Here is a 24863-nt window from a genome sequence, read left to right as displayed (position 1 = left end):
AGGTGATTGGAGTAAATGTAATACTACAGAGTATTAAAAAATTGCTCCTTTGCTTTGGAGCATTCTCTCATTAAGTCTATGTACTATCTTTTCTCTCTCTGCTTTTGGAAAGGTGTGAAGACCTAAAGAGCCTGACAGTCTTTGTCAATTGTATTTTTGAATGTGCATATGGTATTTCTATAGTGCAAACTTAGCCAAAAGGCAGTGGAGTTCTGTACATGGTCATAGACAAACTTCACGTCTTTGAGTTATAGGAGGGCACGCCAGGTCTGGTGGATTAATGGAATAATGCATCCACTGTAAGGGCCTGTGTTTGACCTCATGGTCACAGGTTCAAATCCCGGCGGATCCACTCAGTCTTTCACCCTTCTGAGGTCGAGAAAATGAGTACCACTGAGTTGCGTAGCATCTGTTATTCTGTGCCAAGAAGCCCTTCTGGGTGAACGTGTGCTTTACAAATACACGTTCTGTTGTGGATGGTTAATGCATTGTGATGTAGAGTTAGTTGAGTCTTCAGCTTTTTCCTAAATTGAAGCAGCATTTGGGTAGTGCTAATAAATATGCAGCCTTGGGGTGGTCCAGATGGATACAGCGATGTTGTTCCAGATCCTGGGTGCATAAATCCAAAAGATCTCTTGTCTGGTTTATATCTTGTTTACACTTTTTAGTCTAGAGTCTGATGTTGTCCTGATTGTGGGTGTATTGAGAAAAAAACAGAGATGGCGAGTTTGCTTGCAAGATAAGCAGGGGTACTGGTTGTGATAGCTTTGAAAATTATGCAGCAGGTTTTTATAGATGTGCAGTTCAGCAAGGGACGTCAGTGAAGTTCCATCAAGATGGGTGTGATGTTACCATATTTCTTCAGGCCATGGATGAAACCTGCTGTGGCATGTAGGATGCCTGTAAAAGGGCTGCTTGTGTAGAGTCTAGGAGACCAAGGTGCAGGGCATTGCTACCATCCAGATGCAAAAAGTATGAGGACTTGAAAAGCAGTTCTGAAGTCTTTGTGGAAGAAACAGTTAGGCTTTCATTAGGATAGACGGGTGGTAACAGGTCATCTTTGCTTTTTCTTTTGGCAGTGTGCTCCTTTTGAGTAAGGTTGATGCCCAGGGAGAATCCAAGTGACTTGGCAGTAGGTGAAAATTGGGGTTCCATGCCATCAAGTTTCATCTCATTGTACCTAGTTTTACTTTATATTATTTGTTGTTCTTGGCAAATAACAACAGGAATTCTGTCTTGACTGGGTTGAGCTTCAGCTAGGTAATGAATATCTATGCCGGCATCCTGCCCACTTTGTCAGTCTACCTTCCTGCCAGCCATCTCGCAGGGCACTATAGCTGCACCACCAAATAGTAGTTGTTAGACCCAGGATCCTTGGTTGGCTGAGGTAGGTACCTTATGCCAAGTAGGGACCCCCATTTCATGTCAGGGAAAGGAAAGTTACCTTCTTAGATAACCCGCTCACCCCCTCTGTAGCTTGACACGGGCAGTTAGGCTTATCTTCAAGGCAAATGTGTAAAGTATTCGCAACCATGCTCCCAATAATCCAATGATGACACCACAAATAGACTCCACATAGTTTTATAAAACAAGTGTAAACTTTATATAAAAAGATATACAATAAGATCACACAATCTAAAACAGACATATGAGGTTGTGAAATATTTCTCCTGGTCAGTTGTTACATCAGCCAGCCCCTGTAAGTTCTGGTGATGTCAATGAGCACTTCTAAGCATTCTCCTGTACTCCTAATATCATGTCATACAGTTCGTAATGCTAGAATCTTCAGGCACTTTTGCAATGTAAAAATACTGTAATGCGTACCTTAGCAATCAGACACTCTGCAATGAAAAGAATGCAAAGCTTAACGCAACAATCAGGCACTTTGTAAGGTAAAATAATGCAATGCACGAACCAACCACCAGATATGTTGTTCTGCAAAAATAAGGCAATGCGTATACACTAATCAGGTAATTCGTTATGCAGGAATAATGCAATGCGCAATTTGCTAATCAGGTAGTTCGTCATATAGAAACAAGGCAATGCGTCGTACGACAATCGGGTAGTTCGTTATACAGAAATTATGCAACGTGTAATACGTCTGTCAGGTACTCCGTTCTGCAGTAATGGAATACTATGTAGTACACTCTCTCTCTGCCTCTCACAGTTGCCCCAATCACAGTACGAGGTAATCCCAAAGTGCAGCTTCGTACTCCGGCCCCTGTACCACCACTCCCTTGGCAATACGGGCCACAACACGAGCCAAAGCAGAGGCGCACGCTGCCAACACGAGAGAGAGGCCGAAAGCGTCTCCCTCCGAGCCCGCACCCGCCCCAGGAGTCAACACACATTACATGAGGGGCGCGAGCACACACTCCTCTCCTCGTCCAGCGGCTGGGCCTCCAATGCAGCTTTGTGAAATGGCAACGGCGGCTCAGGTCTGCATCTCAGCTCCTCCGGGACTGCTGGTCCAGGCTGCTTCGCTTACGAAGATCTCACGCTGCCACAAAGCACACTCACAAGGCGTCGCTGAGTCTTCCTTTACTCCGGGTGCATGATCACTGGGCACTCCACACACAGATCTCGAGCTGCACGAAGATCACGCAGACCGCGTCGCTGAGACTCACTTTACTCAGGTACACACAATAAGACTCACTTGGATTCCGGTGCACACGATCAATGGACAATCCTCACAACAGGGTTCAGGCTGCACAAAGCACACCCACACAGCGTCGCTGATCCTTGCTTGGATTCCAGGTGCCCCTGATCACAGGCCGATCCTCCCGAAGGTCTCACAATGCACACGCTCACAGCGTCAATGAAACTCACTTGGACTCCAGGCACCCACGATCACAGGGCAGTTCTTATGAGGGTCTCAGACCGCAACAGGCACGCTCACACAGCGCCGCTGAGACTCTCCTGGAAACATTTGTGTTCCTGTGTTTCCGAACATGGAGCCAGCTCACTTCAGGCCCTTGGGGATAAGTTACTTCAGGACAATGCACCCAGCACATTCTTTCAAGCAGGGGGACAGAGCACACCGCAAAGTCCCATTAGCCTTTCCTTGGTTAAAACCGCAAACTGCAGGCCAGCCCTAGAACACACTGCAAGTGTCAGTCCTATCCTTTAGTCTATTCAGTTGTTTCTTCCTTGGCAAAGGTACTCTTGACCACAAAGTAGCTCCAGTCTTATTCACACTTGATCAAGCCATTCTCCAAAGTTAAGGGGCTTCAGCTCACATAGATATACTCCTCAATGGCTTGAAGTTTTTGTGTTCCAGGGGGCATTGGCACCTGTTCAAACCAGTTGGTGCCTCCCTGCCAGTGACAACTTTATTCCTTTGATTAGTGGGGTCTGAATTCTCAGTCACTCAGCAGGAAATGAGCTAATTGTTTTATAGCAGCAACCCAGGCCTCATCACCTCTTGGGGCTTCTCCTCACACTACACTCCAGATGCAGGTCAGCCTGTTGCAGACTCACCTCCTCCCCTGGGTCAAAACATTCCACAGATCCTATCGCTTTCAAATCCAGTCAATCCACAGCCAGGCAGAGACGCACAGAAATGTTGGAGCACAACTCAGCCACTTCTAAAAGAGTGGCTTCTGAACACACAATGCAAAAAGCACCTACATAAAAAGATCTCTTATTACATTGTAAGTTCAGGCATACTAAACTTCACCTTTCCATCTTAAGCCTTTGGGAAGATAGGCTGTATAACATTACACAGCCTTCCCATTCTATCCTATGGGCAAGATGGCCTTTCAACAGTGAAAAACGAAATGGAGATTATTTCACTGTCAGGACATGACACACACTTTAGTACATGTCCTACCTTTCACATGCAGTGCACCCTATCTAGGGGGTACCCTGGACCTACCATAGGGGGCTGATGTCCATATAAAGGGATGGGTAAGGTATGGCAAGTGAATGCACTCGACAGAACAACATGGCAGTTTAACAAACTGCGCGCAATCACTACAATGGCAGGTCTGAGTTCCCTCTTTAAGGCTACTTGTTTAGGTGGCACAAATAGTGCTGCAGGCCCACTAGTAGCAGTTGCATTACCAGCCCTGACACATGTAGTGCACTTTACTAAGGACTTTACTTAGTAGGGCAAACATACCAATCATGGACACCCAATTACCATTACACTTTATACAGAGAACACTTACACTTTGAGACAGTTTAGCAGTATCAAAGTGTCTAAAGCATCTAAGTTGGCCACACCATGTCAGAAAAAAGGTCTAGGGGGAAAGCAAAAAGTTTAGGGATTTTAGCCAAAAAGGGCCAAGTCCTACAGTAGTGTTCAAAGTATGGCCTCCCAAGACCTGAAAGAGATTATGCTTGCAATAATGAACTAAGACTCACTGCCTTTTTCTGCTATAGAAAAACATCCTCAGGCCGTATTAACATCTCAAACATAGCATTTCGTCATAATGCATCTAATCAGCTATCCATATCTTTTTACGCATTGCACAACATCCTGCAGAAATGATCATAACTGTTTTATAACAAGTCAAGGTGGACTTCCCTTGTGAACTCTCTTGTGGCTGCTGAACTTGATTGCTGTAGCGATTCTTGTACTGCTGGTGAAACGCTCCTGAACGCATTCTAGCGCCGCCACACGGAAAGCGCTACCTGGCAGCGCTGGTGCATAACTGCTCGCGTTTCCCGCTTTGCGGGAAACACTCGTCTGTGAAGGGTTGTAGGCGGCTGGAGAGTGGGAGAAACCACATTGCCCACAAGCCATCTGGGCCAGGAACAACTCCCCGCCACACCCCCCTCACCTGGCTTCAATTGCGCTGAAGGTCCGCTGTGGAGCGGAGAACTCTCTTTTGGCTGCTGAACTTGATTGCTGTAGCGATTCTTGTACTGCTGGTGAAACGCTCCTGAACGCATTCTAGCGCCGCCTCACGGAAAGCGCTACCTGGCAGCGCTGGTGTATAACTGCTCGCGTTTCCCGCTTTGCGGGAAACACTCGTCTGTGAAGGGTTGTAGGCGGCTGGAGAGTGGGAGAAACCACATTGCCCACAAGCCATCTGGGCCAGGAACAACTCCCCGCCACGCCCCCCTCACCTGGCTTCAATTGCGCTGAAGGACCGCGCATCGCGGAACACGCGCGGGCGTTGCCGGGCTAAGCCCGGGCAAAGGGCGGGCCCTCTGTGGCCCTCAGTGGCTGAGGTAGGCTGGGCTGGGCCCCGTTATTTTGATTTTGAACAAAATAAACCTGACAAGTGCTTTGAAGTTGTGCTACCTATACCTCACCTTTACACTATGACAGCAAAGACATTACGTTCCGGAAGAGTCCTAGGTGGGAGGTCTTGTATAAAAACTAGATCAAATCCATTCAGGAATAAATATGAAAATAGCGTTCTACTGAAAGGTCAGATGCAGCTGCTGAAAATTTGGGAAAAACCAGTGAATAAATCCACGGAAGTGCCAATTATTTTTAATGATCCATCGTCAACTATGGTTGAACCTCAGCTTGAAGTAGTGAAGACTGCTAAACCCGAGTTAACTATAGAAAAAAACATATCTACTTCACTTTCAAACATTAATTCAACCCCCTTAGTAGGGACATCTAAAGGCTCTAATTCTGATCCCATTAAAGCACATTCCAAAGTTCCTCAGTCCATGACTATCAAACATACAGAAAAAGAGGACATGAATATAAATGAACTTTCCATCCCATCCAGTATCGATCTTGAACTTTGTGGTCGCTACATGGATGAGAAAATACTGGAACAATCTAAACCTGGTAAAACACCAAATGGGGCAACGCCATCGGGTTTATTGCTATACAGTAGCACTCCTTCTATGACATCAAATGACATTTTTTCGTTGCAGAGCAATTTAATCTCCCCGCAGCTCAATCTATCTGGGATTTGCTCTCTTAATGCATCCGGACAACCAAAAAATGAAAAACCTATTTCCGAATCTCTGATAGCTCTCGAACATTTACTCGCTTCTATACTCCTTCTCTTAGGTAAATTTGTTGGGAGCTCTGATTGCATTTTGAACTCGGTTTCAGAGATATTGAAAGTACTGCTTGCAAAAAATATTGACATTGGGGCTACCGATCACACTGAAGCTGCTGACCAGAAGGATTTGGTCAGTAATCCTATATTGAGTAAAAATGCACAAATGGAGAAGTTGCTAAAGGTTGATATACATGAGCCCTCTGTGGCTCTCCCCTTGCCCCCCTCAGAAAGGAGAAAAGAATCTGAACCATCTTTGAAGGAAATAAGCTCGGCAGAGGTCAACCAATCTGTCGTGATAGATCTTTTTCCTATTTTTAATCAGGATGTAAAAGATTCTGAAGGAACAGCATTGTCTAAAGGGATGGTAAAAGTAAAAAGTAGAAAGTATAAGGGAAAAAATAGGAAACCTACTCGCAAGCATAATAAGAAAAAACAGAGACAAATTATTTTCCAAAAGAACATTGATACAGAAGTCCGTGATGTAAAAGAGATTGCAGATAGAACATTAGTGGACACTTCCTCCAATGTGGTTATTGTTTCTGCTACTAATAACTCTGTTGTAGAAGATCCACTTGCTGTCAGTATCATGAATGAGGATCCTTTAAACTCTGAAGTTGCCGTTTTAATTTCTACGGAACCAGTAAAGGAGGCTACAAGAAATAATCCTAATACTGGAAAAAGGGCACTTAATCCATCTGCTCCTAATTTTTGCCCCATCGCTGAGGAACCTAGGAACATCTCTCTTGCCCCCTTAAAAATCTCTAACCTCTGTATTGATACTTTGACATTGGACTTCCTTCCATTATTTGACTCTGACCTAAACCTGAATAGATCTTGGTTGATTAATTCCTTCAAAGACATTGAAAGTTTAAAACTTATCTTGTCCAGTGACATTGACCTGGTCTCCATAATAAGGGCTGGAAGTGAGCAACGAGTAAAAATTTTGTTCCAAAATTATCGCTAATTTAGTTCTCCAACAAGCCGAGGCATTTCAGTGTAGAGGGATCGATGTGTTACCTTTTATTAATAATGTAAAGCGTATCGCTCCCAGAGAAGAAGCCTTTAAAATGGGTTGTGAGAAGGATGATCATTATTCCTATAGTAAAGATTTAAAAATTTGGGTATCCAGAGGTAAGTGCATGGTTTCAGAGGTACTCCCCCCTTCTGTGAATCTGGATAAACCTCCAACAGAAGATAATCAGTTATGGAACTGGCTTCCAGGAGTTCTGTCTAATAATACATCGAACAACCCAAGACTGTTTCAACATCTTTAACAGTCAATTAAAAATAGTATCCTGGAATGCTGCAGGTTTATACAATTGTTCTGAGAAATTAGAATTTTTATTTTCTTTGCATGCTGATGTGTTATGTATCCAGGAAACATGGTGTAAAAACAGTATATATGGAGGAAAAGACTATTTTGTCCTTGAGGCCGCCGCCGCATCTGTAAAAAAAAGGCCACGCAAAAGGTGGAATTGCCTGTTTTTTGTTAAATTCACTACAATGGCAGTTCTCCCACTACAAGGACAGTAGTAATCTTTTCCAGTCTATAACTATTAATAATTTAGGGACAGTAGGAAATCGTTCTTCTCTTGTACTTTTAAATGCATATATTCCCCCTGAAGATACTTTTAACGTTGTTTTGAAGCGAATGTTTTCTTATATAAAACAATTATTAGAGCAGGATCAGCCCCCTTATATTTTGCTTATGGGAGACTTAAATAGCAAAGTTTCCAATGCAAGTATAGATATGTTTAGAAATACTCATAAGGAAGAAGCATATAATATACCTCAAGCAATTTTTCCTAGTAACATAAAAACTACTAAAAGAGGAAAAATATTACTCGAAGAACTTAGCTATTTTGAGGGTCTAATTGCAAATGGTAGGATGCCTTCTGACATTCCTGCCAAGTTTACACATAGGTCATTTAGGGGTGAATCCATTTTGGATTATGTGATCACGGACTATGATACATTTTCCTTCATTCAAGATATACGGATCTCTCAGTCTTTTTTAAGTGATCATAATATGATTAACTTAACGGTTTCGCTACAACCTCCAGATACAGACTCTTGGTCTATAATTAACAAAGGAGTCTCAATTCACTCTAAATCTGGAAGATGCTTCTGGGACCCTACCAGTATGAAGGAAGTCCAAAATATACTAGCACAAACCATTCTGGAATTAGAAGGATGGCAGGGTAGGGAATTCCTAAGTTTTGAAAACTCAAGAATAAGGTTACTATGGTAGCTAAGAAAACAAAAATTACCAAAAAATCGTATTCCCCTCCTAGTATATTACTACCCTTAAATAAGGAGATAAATAAACTAGTGAGGCAACAGTACCTTAGTAGAACAAAGGAAAATGCACAGAAATTAGCCCTACTACAGAGAAGGAGGGTCACACTAAAAATAAAACTAAAAACAGATAAAGAAGATTCCCTCTGGATTAGATTAAGAGAAGCAATGGCCTCTAATAATTCCAGAGAATTTTGGTCTATAATAGGGAAGGGATGTGGCGTAAGATCCACCCCTACTCCCATTGCTATTGCAGAAGACATTTGGATAACATTCATATCTGGTTTGTATGCATCTAATGGTGCAGAGGGTGACAATAGGGATTTAGTTCTGAATAGCAAAAATAATATAGAGCTTCCAACCGAGAAAACCATAGTCTCTGTGTTAAAGAGTATGCGCTCTTCCGGAGCTATGGGACCGGATGAATTACCCATGTCCCTAATGAAACAAGATGTCATCTCCTGGAGCAAGATCCTTCTTCCAATATTTCATGCATGTCTCCTTTCAAGATCTGTCCCTGACTCATGGAGGGGAAGTATATTAATTCCCCTATTTAAAGGAAGGGAGAGCGGGAGAATCCAGCAAACTACCGTTTAATAGCTTTATTAGATGCAATAGGAAAAGTGTTCGCTAAATATCTTTTAACATTGATTAATGAATGGATAGAATTTAATTGTATTTTACCTTTGGAACAAACCGGATTTCGTAAAGAACATGGAATCTAAAACAATTAATAGAGCGATAAGAAAGGCCTCTGTCAAATTGTTGGACTAGAAAATTCACGATATTGACGACAGGAGTCTCCACGGGATCGAGATTCCTTTCCAGGCACCAATGAAACCATTTCTTCCAAATGTTGTTATACCTGAGGTGTGTTCCTGGTGCCCAAGATTCTCCGAGAAGAGAGAGAGCTGTCGACGAAAGTCCATACAATTCGTTAGATTGCCTGACACTTTCCAAGCAAGAAGGTTCAAATTCCCCTCGAGAATAAGACGATGATCTTCCCCGTCTGCGTTTGAGACCAAGCCTGGAGAGGCTGGGATCAGAAAGGGAATGTCTCATGCTAGTTCTAGGGCTGTCGGGAACCAAGCTTGGGACGGCCAAAAGGGAGTAATTAGGATCAGAAGGCATTGTTCTAATCTGACTTTCTGGAGGACCCTCTGAATCATGGCGAAAGGGGGAAAGGCATAACCCAGGAAGTGGGACCATGGTTGGAGAAAGGCGTTCACAGCGAGAGCGCCCGGGTCCGGCATCCAACTGAAATAGTTGGGAAGTTGGAAGGTAAGCCTGCTGGCAAATAAGTCCACGTCTATTGGACCCCAAAAGTGGAAAAGGGAATTGAAGATGTTCACATCGAGTTTCCAGTCTGAAAAATCTACAAGGAATCTTGAATTCCAGTCTGCAGAAATGTTTGACTTCCCTGGAAGATATTCCGCCCTGAGGGAAATTTTGTGTTCTAGACAGAACATCCAAAGTTTCCTGGCAAGATTGGAGAGATCTGCAGATTTCGTTCCTCCAAGGCGATTGATATAGGCAACAGCAGAAATGTTGTCCATTTTCAGAACAACAGACCTCCCTTGGATGGAGTGTTTGAAGCTCATAAGAGCGTATAAGCCAGCTGTCAATTCCAGAAAGTTTATGTGTTGAGAAGATTCCGTCAGGGTCCAAACCCCACCGGTGTTCTGGTCTTCCAAGCGTGCACCCCAGCCATGAAGACTGGCGTCTGATTCTAGGACAAAATCTGGGGAAGAGCCAAAGATGGCTTTGCCATTCCAGGCGTCTAAGTTTTCGAGCCACCAAAAGAGCTCTGCTCTGGCATCTGGGTCTAGAGAGACAAGATCTCCATACCATAGACCTGAATTGAGTGCTTTTCTCTTTATTCGCTGAAGCGTGCGGTAATTCAGAGGACCAGGGAAAATGGCCTGGATGGAAGAGGAAAGAAGCCCTAGAAGTCTGGCTAGTTCACGGAGAGTCAAAGACTCTTGTTTCAAGACGGACCTGGTCTCTTTCCGGATCTTGGCAATCTTCTTGGTAGGAAGAAGGAGAAGACATTTGACAGTGTCCAGAGTGAAGCCAAGGAAATCTATGGTCTTGCAGGGAGAGAGAATGGATTTCTCTTTGTTGATGATGAATCCTAGACTCTCTATTAAGTTCATTGAAGTATTCAGATCTCTTAGGAGGTCTGAATGGGATTGGGACATGATAAGGATATCGTCCAGGTAGATGATGAGACGGATACCCCTTTCTCTTAGAATTGTAACAATACACTTCATGATCTTGGTAAAACACCAAGGGGCAGAAGAGAGGCCGAAGGGAAGAGCTTGGAATTGGTAAAGACGTTCTTTCCAAGTGAATTGAAGGAAAGCTTGATGTTCCTTGTACATTGGGATGGTGAAGTAGGCATCCTTCAGGTCTAACTTGACCATCCAATCTCCTTCGAGAAGGAGATCTCTTAGAAGGTGGATACCTTCCATTTTGAAGTGACGATAGACCAGAAATTTGTTGACTTCTCGAAGATTTATTACCGGTCTCCACCCTTTGTCCTTTTTCTGAACAAGAAAAAGAGTGCTTATGAATCTTGCATCGGACCAGGGAACCTCCACTATTGCGCCCTTTTTGAGCATAGAAATAATTTCTTCCTCCACGATCTTTTCCTGATCTTGTGAAAGGACAAAGGGTTGGGGTAAGTGTGATTGGAAGGGGATCTGTAAAAAGTCTATCTTGAAACCCAAGACAGTTTCTAGAACCCATGGATCTTGGGTGATTGAATTCCAAACATGATAAAATTGTTTTAGTCTGCCCCCTACAATGGGAGGGAAAGAAGAAAGAGGAGTAGTACTTACTTGTAGAGTTTGAGGTGTTGGGAGCACCGCGACCTCTGGAACCACGGTTTCTTGGACCTCTTCCTCTTTGGGGGAAGAAGGGTTGTCTAGGGGGATAGAAGCCTCTTCCAGATCCCCTGAATGATGAATAGGGTCGTTGATTTCCTCGGCCGGAAGAGCGACCCCTTCTGCCGGCCTGACCAAAAAGGTTTGTGTTAAAGACTCGTCTCAGGTTGTTTTGAGCCCTATCGAGGGCAGTAAAGGTAGAGACGTATTTACCGATCTCTTTGATTATATCTTCTCCGAAAAGGAGACCTTTAGGGTTTTGGGAGGGTTCTTTTTCTGCCATGTCCCCTAATTTAGGGTTAATTTTGTTTAAAATGGACCTTCTTCTTTCAATATTTAGACTGGCGTTAGCATTGCCAAGGAGAACAATGGCTCTTTGGCTCCATCCTCGAACGAGGTCGACGTTCAAGGGGGTAGAGGAGAGATGGGATTGTTCGGCCATATCTAAAATTCTAACCAGTGGTCCTAAGACATCTAAAAGACGGTCTTGGCAGCCTTTAAGGGCTCTCTCCAGTCCTTTTCTAGGGTCTCGCCCCAATTTAAAGAGGAATTTAATAAGGTCTGGATCTAGGTTCGGGGTTTTACAGACCCTCTCCTCAATGGTAGGTCTGGGGGATTCAGACCTCATTGTATTCCTAGTGTTTCTATCCAAAAGGTTTCTCAACCAACGTGTGACAAACTGGGAGACATGTTCCTGGGGGAACCATTTTGAGCTGTTAGGGTGAGATGTTTAAGGGAGAGAACATTTCTTCTCCAATAGGGTTCAAAATAGTATTTTTAGAACTTGGTTCGGGATCAGGTTGAGAATTGAAGTCTTGCTGGACTTCGTCCAGGTCAAAGACAAATTCGTCGGAGGGGTCTTTTGAGGAGTTGTCGTCAAAGGAGGAGGAGGAGGAGTCAAAACCAGAGTTCTTTTTTTGGATTAGCACTATTCCAAGGTGTGTCGCGAGGGACACCGTACACATTTGTGCCGCCATGGACACCGGTCAAGGGAGTGTCCCGAGGGACATCAGGTTCAAGTGGGGCGCGGTGGCCCCCCATCCAAGTTGAGGTGCTAGGACCTCCCATACAAAGAGAGGCGCTTGGGCCAGTAGTGCTTTCACAATTTTTAGTCTTTCTGGGTCTCTTGCCGTGAATAAGGGGGGGGGTCTTGGGAATCACACGGTCTTTTAGAGAGCATGACTTCTTTGAGAGAGGACATCATACAGGATTTAATCTCCTGTTGAAGGAATTTTTTTAAAGAATTAGCAATAGGTGCAGGTGAACTTGCCATGGCATCCTCAGAATCCATGTCCGACATGGTGTAGAAGAAATAAGGGGAAACTAAAATGGTATTAATGAGGTAAGTAATAAGACTTTTCCTCTGTTAATAAAGAGTCCAACTCTCTTTCTCCTCTTTTTTTTTTTTTTTTTTTTTTTATGTAACTTTAAAATGTAAAGGGTAGTCTCTCTTTTTTTTTTGTTATACAGGGTAGGGTATGTAGGTTATAGGGAGCCTGGGGTGAGTTTTTAGTAATAGTAGTACCCAGTAGGGAATTAATAATAGTATTCAAAAAAATCGTATAGTTAATTTATCTAGATAAGTATCAGGAATAGTTAATGAGCGTAGCGTTTAAGGATGAGCAGGGTGTCTCCGACGGCTGAAGCAGAGCAGAGCAACTGTCAGGATACTAGGAGCGCTCGAGCTCAGCCGTCGGAGAAGAGGAAAGTCGCTTAGAGAAGGGGGCACGCAACGCGAGCGTTGCTAATGGCCTTTCCTTGAATGCGAAGGGAAGCGCATTTGTCAAGCGATCGAAGCGAAGCGCATTTCTCAGGTGAAGCGCATTTTGGAAAGCGCTGAAAGTGAAGGGAAGCGTTTATAAGATAGCGGGAAAGACGGAGCGCGGTCGCGCAGGGAGATTAGTAAGGTAAGGACGACCGAAAATTGGAAGTCCAAGGGAGGGGGGTTGGAGTGGGATCGAACCAGCACCACCCACGAGGGAACATCGGGCATAAAGCGACATCAGCAGTTGAAAAATGAGAATTAAGGCGTCACAGGACGAAGAAATGAGCATAGAGGTATAGCAAACAACATATTGATATTAAGAAACGCTCAGGAAGTATAAATGTACAGCAAAATAAATCAAATCACTCTAAAGTAAGGAGAGATAAGAGGTAGTGACTTATCTGCTGGCGAGCCGCTTTTAAAAGAGGCAGATCATATCCTAGTTACATCCTTTGTACACTGTTTGTTCTAGAACTTATCCTTTATGATGTAGTGCGGCTGTGTGAGTTGCTTATTAAAGGATAATGCATAATGTCCGCCTCCGGTCTTGTAATGAAATCCAGCAAACTACCGTTTAATAGCTTTATTAGATGCAATAGGAAAAGTGTTCGCTAAATATCTTTTAACATTGATTAATGAATGGATAGAATTTAATTGTATTTTACCTTTGGAACAAACCGGATTTCGTAAAGAACATGGAACATTAGATAATTTAACAGCATTGCAGGTGATTATTGATAAATATGTACGTGTTCGAGGTGGTGGAATATACGTGGCATTTATAGACTTCTCCACAGCGTTCGACAAAGTAGATTGTCCAACGCAGTAGAGAAAGCTTGCAGCTTTAGGTATGCCAATACAGCTTCTTGAACTTGTGAAGGCCCTTCACTCGAACACATGGTGCAAGGTGTTATATGGTGGAGAAAGAGGTCTCTCACAATCCATACCTTCACCAAATGGTTTGAAACAAGGGTGTATATTGGCCCCTACATTATTTTCTTTATATAAGGCAGACCTTCCTAAGTTTATCTCTGCTTGTGAGGGGCAAGCCCCAAAAATTGGAGGATCAGGGATATCGGTTTTAATGGATGCTGACGATATCCTTGTCTTAGATCTAACACCAAAGGGCTTGTCTAACCGTCTGCAGGCATTAAATCAATTTGCAGAAGCACATTATATGAAGATTAATGTCTCAAAGTAAAATAATGTGCATTTTTGGAAAGAAAAAATGTAGATCTGAAAATTTTTGTTGGGCCATAGGAAGGCAAAAACTCGAGGTGGTTAAAACTTATACCTTTTTAGGTAAAATCATTTCTGCAAACTTAAGTGAGAATCCCCACATTGAGCACAATGCACATAAAGCATCTGCTCATGGTATGGGATTAAGTGCACTGTATAACGCTACGGGGAAGAGACACTTCACACTATTTCTAGAGGTATTTAGAGCAAAGATCCCCGCGACATTACTATATGGATTAGAACTAGTGGAGCTAAATCATTGGGGATTTTTACAAAAAATAGAAGGAAAGGTGCTAAGAAGAATTTCTTCTTTAAATACAGCCTGCTCTGTTTCTGCATGCAGGCTAGAATTCGGACTCCGAAGTTGTTGGGTACAGGGGCTGACTGCCCTTGTAAGGTGGGTGGCCTGTTTAGCGAGAAGTAAACCAGATACCTTACGGGATGCCATTAAAAAATAACTTCTGGGCCATTTCAATGAGTTCTCTATGCTGGTTAAGAACTTTAGAAAAGCTGTAGTTTTGTTAGAGCTGGATGAAAGCTCACTGTTTTTACTTACTCCTGCAGAACTAAAGTCAAAATTAAAATGCGCATCATGGGAACTCAATTTTAAAATGGATATGATCGCTAAACAAGGGAATAAAGAAAGGCAATTTCTGTTAAGTACATATACCCCAAAACTGGCCCAACAATATCTTACTTGGAATATTCCCCATAGAGTCCGTAGATTGTGGTACCTTTTAAGGCATGATTTGCTCCAGCTTAATTACCTCATTGCGAAATGGTATGGTGTATCCCCTATATGCAACCTTTGTAGTAATGCTATACAGGATCGTAATCATGTCTTGTTTATTTGTCCTGCACTGCGCCCTTTGCGTTGTAAGTGGTTAAAACCAATCTGCTTACAACTGGGAATTTTAAATGTTAAAACCTTTTTCCATGCACTTTACTGTCCGCCAAATGAAATGTTCTGTTTTAGAATTTTTAATTTCTTTAAGGGGTTTTTAGATATTTATTAAATGTTACATGGAGAAGTGCTAGATGACTGCTCAACCAGTGAATAAGTTGTCATTCGTTAACTCTGTAACCTATGTCTTCCTTCGTAATCATTATTGTATTATTGTATGTGTTTTATGTGGCCCTCAGTTGAGAGCCAAAACATAATAAACTAAACTTAAACTTGTGGACTTCCCAACTGGCCCACCAACTGCAACTTCTATTAACAGGGCAACTTGCCATCCCCCTCAATATAGTGGTAGCATGTAGAGTTGTGGCAGATACCTAAGATATTGGCAACTACAGTGGCTGGGCATCCTGAAATGGCATCCACCTTCGAAAGAATAATTTGCTTACCCTCTGCCTAGCTGGTCTGTGGTAAGACGAGTTACTAAGAAGATCAGGTCCCTCCCAACCAGGAGATGTGTCCAAGGAGGACCCTTGAAAGTCCTGCTTGGACCTAGTCACTATTCCTAAAACTCTGAATGCCCAATAAAATGCAAGCAAGAATGCTCTGGTGAACAATGCAGTCTTATAATCTGACATGCACACCATGTGCAGGACCCCCAGTATCTTCTAATCTGTCTGTTAATGGGATTTCTCTGCTATGGAGGTGTCCCTTAAAGCCTTTTCCACCCTCTAAGAGCTTTCCTAATCTGAAAAGATTGGGAGGGGTCAGAGTCTCCCTCCCAAAGTTTGCGAAGAATGCCACTGCCGAGATGTGGCGTCATCTGCCCTCCACCTCCATTTCTTCAGTAAATCTCAATTGTTTAGGCAAAATAACTATTCTCACGGAACCAGCATGCACTGTGACAGAAAACATTGAAAATCCTTATGGTATACCCTCTCTGTTTTAGGAGTGATTTATTTATTTTATTTATTATGAAAGTTTTATAGACCGCGAACAAGATCCTGGCGGATATCAGAGCGCTATACAGTCAATGAATGTTACTTATACATCAACGAAAAAGAAGAGCAGATCAAAACAAAACCTATGTACAGGGGCGTATTATACAAGGGCGAACAAAGTAAGAATCGATATACAGTCTGTCTCGTAGTGTGAGACCGAGGGTCAGTATAATGCCAAGATTGCTTACAGGGGACTTTTATCCCGTACAGGACGAGGATTTCTATGTACCATATTCATGTGAATTTGGCCATGAGGATGGCTTTTACTTCCTTTTTAAATGAGGCAGTGGAAGGGTTGAGTCTGGTTTCTGGGGGTAAGGAATTCCAAATTCTGGGTGCCATCCCAGAGAAGGATCGGTTATATGTTTTTTTCTTTTTGAATTTTTGAGGTTTCAGAAGTAGTTTTTCAGCATTTCTTGAGGGTCTGATCCCACACGAGATTGTCCGCTTCTGTTCCAAGTTGCTGGGGGCATTGCGAGGCATGGCTTTGTGCGTCATGCATGTTATTTTTATATGAATTCGGGCTTCCAAGGATAACCAGTTCAGGGATTGTAGATCAGGGGAAATGTGGGAACTTCGTTTAGAACCAGTTATGAGTCTTGCTGCTGCATTGATTGAGGCTCGTAATGGAGCCGTAGAAGCTTTGGGTAGGCCGCACAGAGAGACACATCCGTATTCTACTCTAGGGATAATTAGAGCTTGTACTGCTTGCTTGAAGTCATTTGGTGGTAGGAAGGGTTTCATTTTCCGCAGTGTGTGTATCTGGAAGTTTGCTCCCTTTGTAGCACTACTGATATGTTTTTGCATGTTAAGGTTGCTGTCTAATGTTATTCCCAGTGACTTCTCGGAGTCCACAATGGAGGGTTGGACGTTGAGCGCCGTAATGTGTTTGAGCCAATGTTGCATTCTGGGGATTTGTGTGGGTGGAGCTATTAGAAGGAATTCAGTCTTTAGGGCATTCAGTTTGAGATGCTTTTCTACTAGCCAGGCTTGGGTATTTCTGAGCGTTGTGTTAAGCAATTTGATGTCCTCTAGGGTGTGGATCTTAAGGTATAGTTGTGTGTTGTCTGCGTACATGTGATATTGCACTTTGGAGGCTTGTAGAATTTCAGTGAGTGGTTCCATGCAGAGATTAAACAGTGTAGGGGATAGTGAGGAACCTTGTGGGACTCCCAACGTCACTGGTACTGGTTTGGACAAGGTTTTATTGACTTTGAATTGTTGTTTCCGATTTTGGAGAAATGAGGTAAACCAACTTAGTACTGCCCCTGATAAACCCATTCTGTTTTCCAGGAGGTTTAACAGGTTTTTTTTATGTTTGACCGTATCGAAGGCTGAGGAGGGTTCTAGAAGGATGAGTAAACAGGAACCATTTTGATTGAGGATTTGCAATGCGTCGTCAATTATGTGTGTCATGGCTGATTAAGTGCTATGACCTGCCCAAAAGCCTGATTGGTGTTTGTTAAGGAGGTCGAAGTGATGTTATGCTTTGTTAGTTGTAGATGCACACATTTTTCCAGGAGCTTGTCTAAGGTTGGAATAATGGAAATAGGGCGGTAGTTGTTTAGGTCCGCAGGGTCTGCCATGGGCTTCTTTAGATATGGGTGATACTTGGCCTACTTTGAGGCAATCTGGGGTGCAACCTTGTTGAAGTGAACTGTTTATTATCTTGGACCAGAGAGGTAGAAGCAGAGGAGTTAGGGCTTTGACTGCATTTGCAGGAAGCGGGTCAACAGAGTGATTGGCCGGGTTCAGGGCACTGAGGATTTTGCCAATGTTTTCTTCGGAGGAGGTAGTAAATGAAGACCAGTTTGCATCGTTTTTTCGGTTAGGCTTTCAAGTGAGTTGGCATGATGCAGTAGGGATTGCTGGGGGGGTTTGTGGGTGCGGTCCTACGTGTACGGCTAAATCAATTAGGAGGTCGTTCTGGATAGTGTTGGTCTTCCGAGTGAAGAAGCTGGAGAACTCTTCACAATGTGGCTGTGGGCACGTTATGTCTTGTGGATGATGAGGTGCCTCCTTGGATTGGGTTTTGATAAGTTCGAAAAGTTTTCTGGGATAGTTTCTTGCCTGGTCAAGTTGTAGGCTGAAAAAGTCTGCTTTAGTGCGCTTGATCTTACGGAAATATGCATTTCTCTTTGTTCTGAGGATTTTGAGGTAATTGGTTGATGGCTCCGATCTCCAAGCACGTTCAGAAGTTCTGAGTGAACGCCTGTCCTCATTGAGTATTCCGTTGTACCAAGGTTTGGAATCTGTTATGGAGGGTCTTTTTAATTGAAGAGGTGCGACCTCCTCTATTATCGAGGTCATGGCAGAAAGATAATGATTGGTGAGAACATGTACATCGGAAGATCCGGCAGGGGGTAAGAGTCGGTTGTAACAGGAGGATGGCGGGGTGTTGGGGTTGATTTTTTTTCAGGTCTCTTTTCCACACTTTTGGTCTTGTGGATTGAACTTAGTTTAGTTTTATAGTTTCCTTAATGGTGAAGGTGATAATGTGATGGTCTGACCAATCACACGGTTGGATCGACTCAAGTTGAATGGAGTCTCTTTTAGAGATTATTAGGTCCAGGATCGAACCTTTGTCGTGAGTGGGAGAGTTGCAGAATTGGGTTAGGTCTAGGTCAGCTAGGAAGTTCTTGAGACTGTTGACCACTGTATCGTTGTGATCATCCCAGTGGAGATTGAAATCTCCAAGGAATATTTGAGTATTTGGTCTCCCCGTGTTCGAGGATACCTTGTCCATGAAGTGTTCGGTGAAAGTGAGGTTCCTACCTGGAGGGTGATAGATGATGTGCAGAGAGCAGATAGGTTTGCCATTACTGGTTATGTCCAGGCATATGTATTCACAAGATAGGAATGCAGGGCAAATGGCTCTGTTTACTGAAATATTACTGCGATGGATGCAGGCGATACCACCCCCGACTGACCAGTTCGGTCTAGTCTGAAGATGCTGTAATTAGGTGGTACTAGAATGTCATTGGTGTGGAGAATTCCTTTAACCAGGTTTCAGTTAGCATTATTATGTCTGGTTCTTGGTTGAGGATGAGATCGGCTATGTCTGCTGCATGTCTAGAGGCCGATCTGCAGTTTAGGAGTATACATTTAAGTTTGGGCGAGATGAGGGTTGAGGACTCTTCTGAGGTTATTGTCTATGACTCGTCTAATGTTTGGTTTAGTGGTTCTATGTGACTTGGGGGGGGATAGTAGGGATCAGCGCTGAGGCGGGAATGAGTGGTTTCATGGGGGTGGGTTCATATGAACTCACCAGAGAGAGTAAATCATTCTCCAAGAGCGGGTTAGAGCTTCTGATTGGTTGTGAAGAGTTATTATAGGAGGGGGTTGAGGGCCAGGTGGGGCGATGGAGGTTCGCGTTGGATGTTATTGGTTCCTCAGCCAGCTAGATTTGAGGTGTCTTGTGGCTCTAACTTCCCAAGATTGTCTTGAGAGACAATCGTTGAGAGCTTTTTTTATTTGATTTGGAGAGATCATGCTCTCATCAAGTCTGGGGTTTTGTGCCAGTACGAATGGGGTGTGAGTCTGTGTTATGAGCGTGGATGCATGCACGGAAGTCTTGCTTGGTGTGAGGTTTGTGGCGGGTGTGGGTGTGGTTGGGAGGGGTGTGGATGTGTGAGATGGGGTTATTATGTGTGTCGGTGCATGCAATGAACTCTGGTCTGGTGTGTGGTTTGGGGCAACTGTGCATGGGGAAGGTGGGGGGGCTGCAGGTGTGAGTATGTGTGATGGGTGGGTTGTGGGGGTGGGTGGCTGGGGTGTGGGAAGAATTGTGGATGTGGGGAGGTGGGCTGTGGGGGTGGATGGGTGGGATGTAGGTTTGGAGGGAGAGCTTGGGGCCAAGGTGTGATCGGAGAGCCGCATGTCTTATATGTGGTAGTGGGGTGTCTTATTATGTCTTGAAATCTGAAGTCCGGGTGATGGTCTAGGTTGTGGGGTGTGTTTCCTATAAGTGTCAATATTCAGCAAGGTTGCGGTGGCGTGAATGTTAGTGATGGAAGGTAGGGTATTAGCCACAGGGGCCTCTATTGTGGCAGGTAAGGGGTGTTCAATATTTACTGGGGTGCATAGGAGGTGGGGGCTATGTTTGGTAGGTGAGTTATTCAGATTTTGGGCATAGGGGTGATGGAATGTGTCTCCATTGAGATCACTGGAGTGTGTAGTGGAGATAAGGGCTTGTCGGTGGGTTTGGTGAGGTGGAAAGTGCGTTGATTCCATCTCCCCCCTCAAATGGAAACACCAAAAGTCTTGGAAGTTCCGACAAAACAATGCATCGACTGTGCTACTGAAAACACCAGGCACATGACCAGCATTAAACAGAATGTTGTTTAGACAGACCATTATTTAAATATATGAATTTTGCATGCTGGATGTTAACAGACTCGACCACCGCTAGTCCTCTGGCCACCTAGCTGGGCAGGTCAGGGCGTCACAGGCAGGCTAGACAACAGCACTGGGTGGAATAGATGAGGATGCCCTGTTTTAACTTGTTTGCAAGCCCCTGCTGCTGCCCGGGCGACCCCTCTGTGGTTGCCTTTTGCGCCTTCTGGCGGTTGCATGTTGGCACGCGAAACTTGAATACTTGGAGCAGCCGTTGCTGCCTGTCTGGCAGGCCTGTCTGCGGGACCCCCATGACAGGAGCCCCATGGTCCATTGTTTCATTACTGCGTTGGGCACCTGAAAGCATGCAGTGGGTTTTGGAAGAAAAGATCACTGCCAAAGAGTCAAACTTTTCTTCTTCCTCATAAACGAACTTGAGAAGTGCTTTTCAACAAGCATCATGTCTTGACCTACCAAATACTTTGATGTAGATGATTCGCGTGTTTTTAATATTTTATGATATTTAACCTTCCAGTATGGACACGTTTTTCTGAATTATGCTTCAAACCTTTAAGACATCTATGTATTTTCTTTCACAAATAATGCGATTCTGCAAAGTTCTAATTTTTGTTTTTAATGTAAAATATTATTGTCTTTGCAGCTGAATTGCCGCCTCCTTATACAGCCATTATTAGTCCAGATTCAAACGGTGTCCCTGTCGTGAACTGCCGCGTGTGCCAGGCTCTTATCAACTTGGATGGGAAGCTACATCAGCATGTTGTCAAGTGCACGATGTGCAATGAAGCAACGGTGAGTGTACCCCCTCTTTGCCCTGGTAAACATCAGAAGTGTCATGTTTGTAGTTTGTGTGAAAGATGTTTGTTCCATCATACATCAGCTTACCTGTAGCTCTGTGTCTGATACTACTGTAAGTTCAGAAAGTAGAACCACTCATCACTCCAGTAGAAGTTGTTGGAAGAAGACCTATTCATGATATTATAATGCATAGTTAGGTTTTGGCCGTCCACCAAGCAAGGGTACTTAATCTTAACTTTCTGAAATAAGAGCTTCTTTGTTTGATGGAGATGTCCTTGTATTCCTCTACATAAAGAATGCATCACCATAATCGACGTGAAAAGCGCTTGTGGGGGACCTTTTGGTAAGCTACCCATCAACATGGGAAAAGGCAGGAAGACCTTTGCTTACTACTAAGGAAAACTGGGTGGGACCAAACAGACAGAGTTTGCAGATGATTTTGGGCATTTGCATGCTCAGGATCATTAAAAGTGAGAACAATAGACTGCTCTCACCAGGAGACAAGAAGGAAACCCCTTGTCACAGTAACTACAGATCAGATTGTGCTCCAATAGATCAATGATGCATTCACCTCTATTAAGGACTTCAGCTCGTTTTTCAACTTGGAATACGAAAGAGAACACACTTGCTTTGCCTTCCCCAAGCCGAAGAAGTTGGGATAATTTGTGCTTTTATGAAGGGGAGGGGGACGATTTTGGCTCCTGGGACCTCCATCCCACAGGGCCTGGCCAACTGATCCTCGATGCCCAGAAGCCACCCAAGGCACCCAGTGTGCAAAGTTATAGGCAAGTCAAAACGTGCCTTTTGGGGGAGCAGCAATGTCCCCATGGTCCCTGCCGCTCCCCGCCTCCAGCAGGAGCCAGCATTGCTCCTGCATGCAAGGAGCAGCCAAAAAGGCTGCTTCCTGCATGTGGGAGCAATAATTGTATCTGTTTTCCTGCCCGCTTGACAGCGGACAGGAAAACAAATTAAAAGTCCACTCCCAGTGAGTGGGTGCATTTTTCCTGTTTCCGCCCATTGGGAGTGGACTTACGGTTCATTTTTGCTTAGCGGGTGCTCTCAAAGCTCCAGCCAAGTGAAAGCATGCTGCTATGTCCCATGGGTGGGCCCCCCCAAGTTTGTTCTTTTAGGGCCTGCCCCAGGGAGGGGCCCGTAGGGGCACTGAAGGGGGTACGCAGCCCCCTCCAATTTATTAATGAAACCAGAGGGCGGTCGCTGTGCCCGGGTCCAAGATTGACTATGGTGAATGGGGGCCACATGCGCCCTCTCCCCATTAAACATTTAAAAAGAAGTACGGGAGAGCACTCGATTTTCTTTTTTTGTTTGCAGGACTTTACAAATCTTTGGCATGTGCTTATTAAAAAAAACATTGCAGCAAAAAGTTTACAAAATATGCTTTTTTGCCTTGCAGGGTCCTTGGGGGACTCCTGCACCAGGCCTAGAGGGTCAGGGTATTCCTTTTAACCTTATTGTTTGGGACTCACTGAGTCAGAGTCCTTAAATGACTACCAACACTTCCTGGTTGAATTGTTGGCAGCCAATCAGATCTCTGCACGAGACCGGTTCGATTTATTGAGGGTCCCTTCCTCTAGATTATCTATATTGATTTTTCCTTTAATATCTTAAAAACTACTGAACGGATTTACACCAAATCCGCAAAAATCTCTTTCTGGACCAGGAGTTTGCTTCTGCTAAATTTGGTGTTATTCCGTCCACTAGTTCGGGCTATAGTCATGTCTAAATTCTCTAGGAGAATTAACATGGGAAATACACTTTTTTTGACCTCCCCCTTGTTCTCGGCCCCAGCCTGACGGATCACCCCAAAACTTTCCATGTATGATTAAAATCAGGAGGCCCCTTTTTCTGAATATTATGGAAGATTTGTCAAACTGCGCCAAAGTTATAGGCAAGTCAAAAAACGCTTTTCCTATGGAAACTAAGTCCTAACTAGACCGACCTATTGTGACCCCAAAAAGTGATAGATTCTAGTTAGGTGTGATAAAAAGATCTGTTTTAAGTAAAAAAAACTTGAAATTCACTGAAAAACCAAAGGTCAAAGTAATGTTATAGTTGGGTGACTTTGTCAGTGATAACATTAAAGTTTTGAACAAAACAAACCACAGAAATTTAACAGTGATAGTCCGGGCCACTGAAACTGTGCAGCAGGGTTGAGTAAATTATGTGGCAAAAAAAGCCAAATTACGTGGCATTGTTAGAAATTGGGGTCTGTAGTTGGCAGTGGTAGGTACCTTTGTCCAAATAGGGACCTTTCTTCCTAGTCAGGGTGATGGGATACACTTCTAAAATAACCCCTGCTCTCCCCCTTGGTAGCTTGGCACTATCAGACAGGCTTATCTCCGAGGCAGTGTGTAAAACATTTGTCAACACATACAGTAATAACACTACTAATGGTCACCACCCAGGTATAGAAAAATAATATAAACCAAACAAGACCGAAATGACAAAAATTCACAATACAGTAATAAAAATATGACTTTCAAATGGTAGAAATAGTTCAGTTCAAAGCAAACTGCAGATGCAACACTTTTCACACAAAGTACCTTGGATGTGTCGGGCACACAAACAAAAAGGGTCGCAGGGAAGGTGATCCGTCGGTTCCTTACCCGCAGGGAAGATGATGCGTCAGTTCCTTGCTTCGGGGTAGGTGATGTCTGTTCCTTACTGCTGCACAGGGGAGGTGATGCGTCAGTTTCTTACTGCGTGGGGAGTTGATGAGTCGGTTTCTTACTGCATCCCTCAATGATGCAACAGACTTAGCAACTTAATGCAATGCGACGATCCAGGACGATGCATGGGTTCTTGCAGCAGCACAGCAGGACTTGCGTCAGAATCGTTGACTTCGGAGATCAGTGCACCTGATGTGGCATGCAGCGATTTCTCGAGCCGCAGGCAGGCACTGAGACGGTTTTTTAGCGATGCGTCGGAAACTGGTACGGATGTATCGCGCTTCACGTCGTTGCCTTGCTTTTCTAGCTCCCAACAGCCAGAACAACCTCTAGAGGCCCAAAACCGCTCCAGGCACCTCATGGCAGGTCAGAACTCCCAGCAAAGAAGTTCAGTGCAGCTGGGGGTGAAGTCTTTGTGTCCCTGAGACTTCAGAACACAAGGCAAACACTACTAATATTATCACATTTAAGTACCAGTGATGAGCTCCATGGGGCCTCTGGGGTGACTGTACGGCCTCCCTCCCCATATTAACAAATGTTGGTCCCGGGGTTGGATTTCCCGGGGCCTCTGGAGGATTAGGGAGAGTGACTTACTGTGAGGCCCCCCTCCCCATAAACACAACTTTCAGCCCCAGTGTCGGTCTCCCTGATGCCTCTGAAAGCTCGTAGCACCTGCAGCCATTTTTGGGGGGATTTCAATCCCATAAGAGTCTAGTGAGATCGCTGCATATCCCCACCCTGCCCCCTTATATTATTTTTTTACATTTCAGTACACGGGACTAAGTCTCAGAGTCCTGTAATGGCTGCCAGCAAAATATTTCTTGTGTTGCTGGCAGCTAGTCAGAGCGCTCACTGAATCTGATTGTTGAATGGCCCACAGGAAATAAAGCTCCATGGGCCAATCAGAACGCTCCGTTTTTAAATGAGTAGTCCCACAAGAGTCTCTTGAGAT

At 44.0% G+C, this 24863-nt stretch overlaps 1 protein-coding gene across 1 annotated transcript in view; it reads left to right on the top strand.

The window, feature by feature from the left end:
- PIP4P2 (phosphatidylinositol-4,5-bisphosphate 4-phosphatase 2) overlaps positions 1 to 24863 on the top strand; it is a 347658-nt gene that overhangs the window by 76874 nt on the left and 245921 nt on the right. Inside the window, exon 2 of the mRNA XM_086965980.1 lies at positions 21070 to 21218. Within this exon, the coding sequence (XP_086822106.1) occupies positions 21070 to 21218 (149 nt within the window). The remainder of the gene's footprint in view (positions 1 to 21069; positions 21219 to 24863) is intronic.

This window comes from Lissotriton vulgaris, chromosome 4_1, assembly GCF_964263255.1.
Source record: "Lissotriton vulgaris chromosome 4_1, aLisVul1.2, whole genome shotgun sequence".
Lineage (NCBI taxonomy): Eukaryota > Metazoa > Chordata > Amphibia > Caudata > Salamandridae > Lissotriton > Lissotriton vulgaris.
This window is presented reverse-complemented; position numbering and strand designations above follow the sequence as displayed.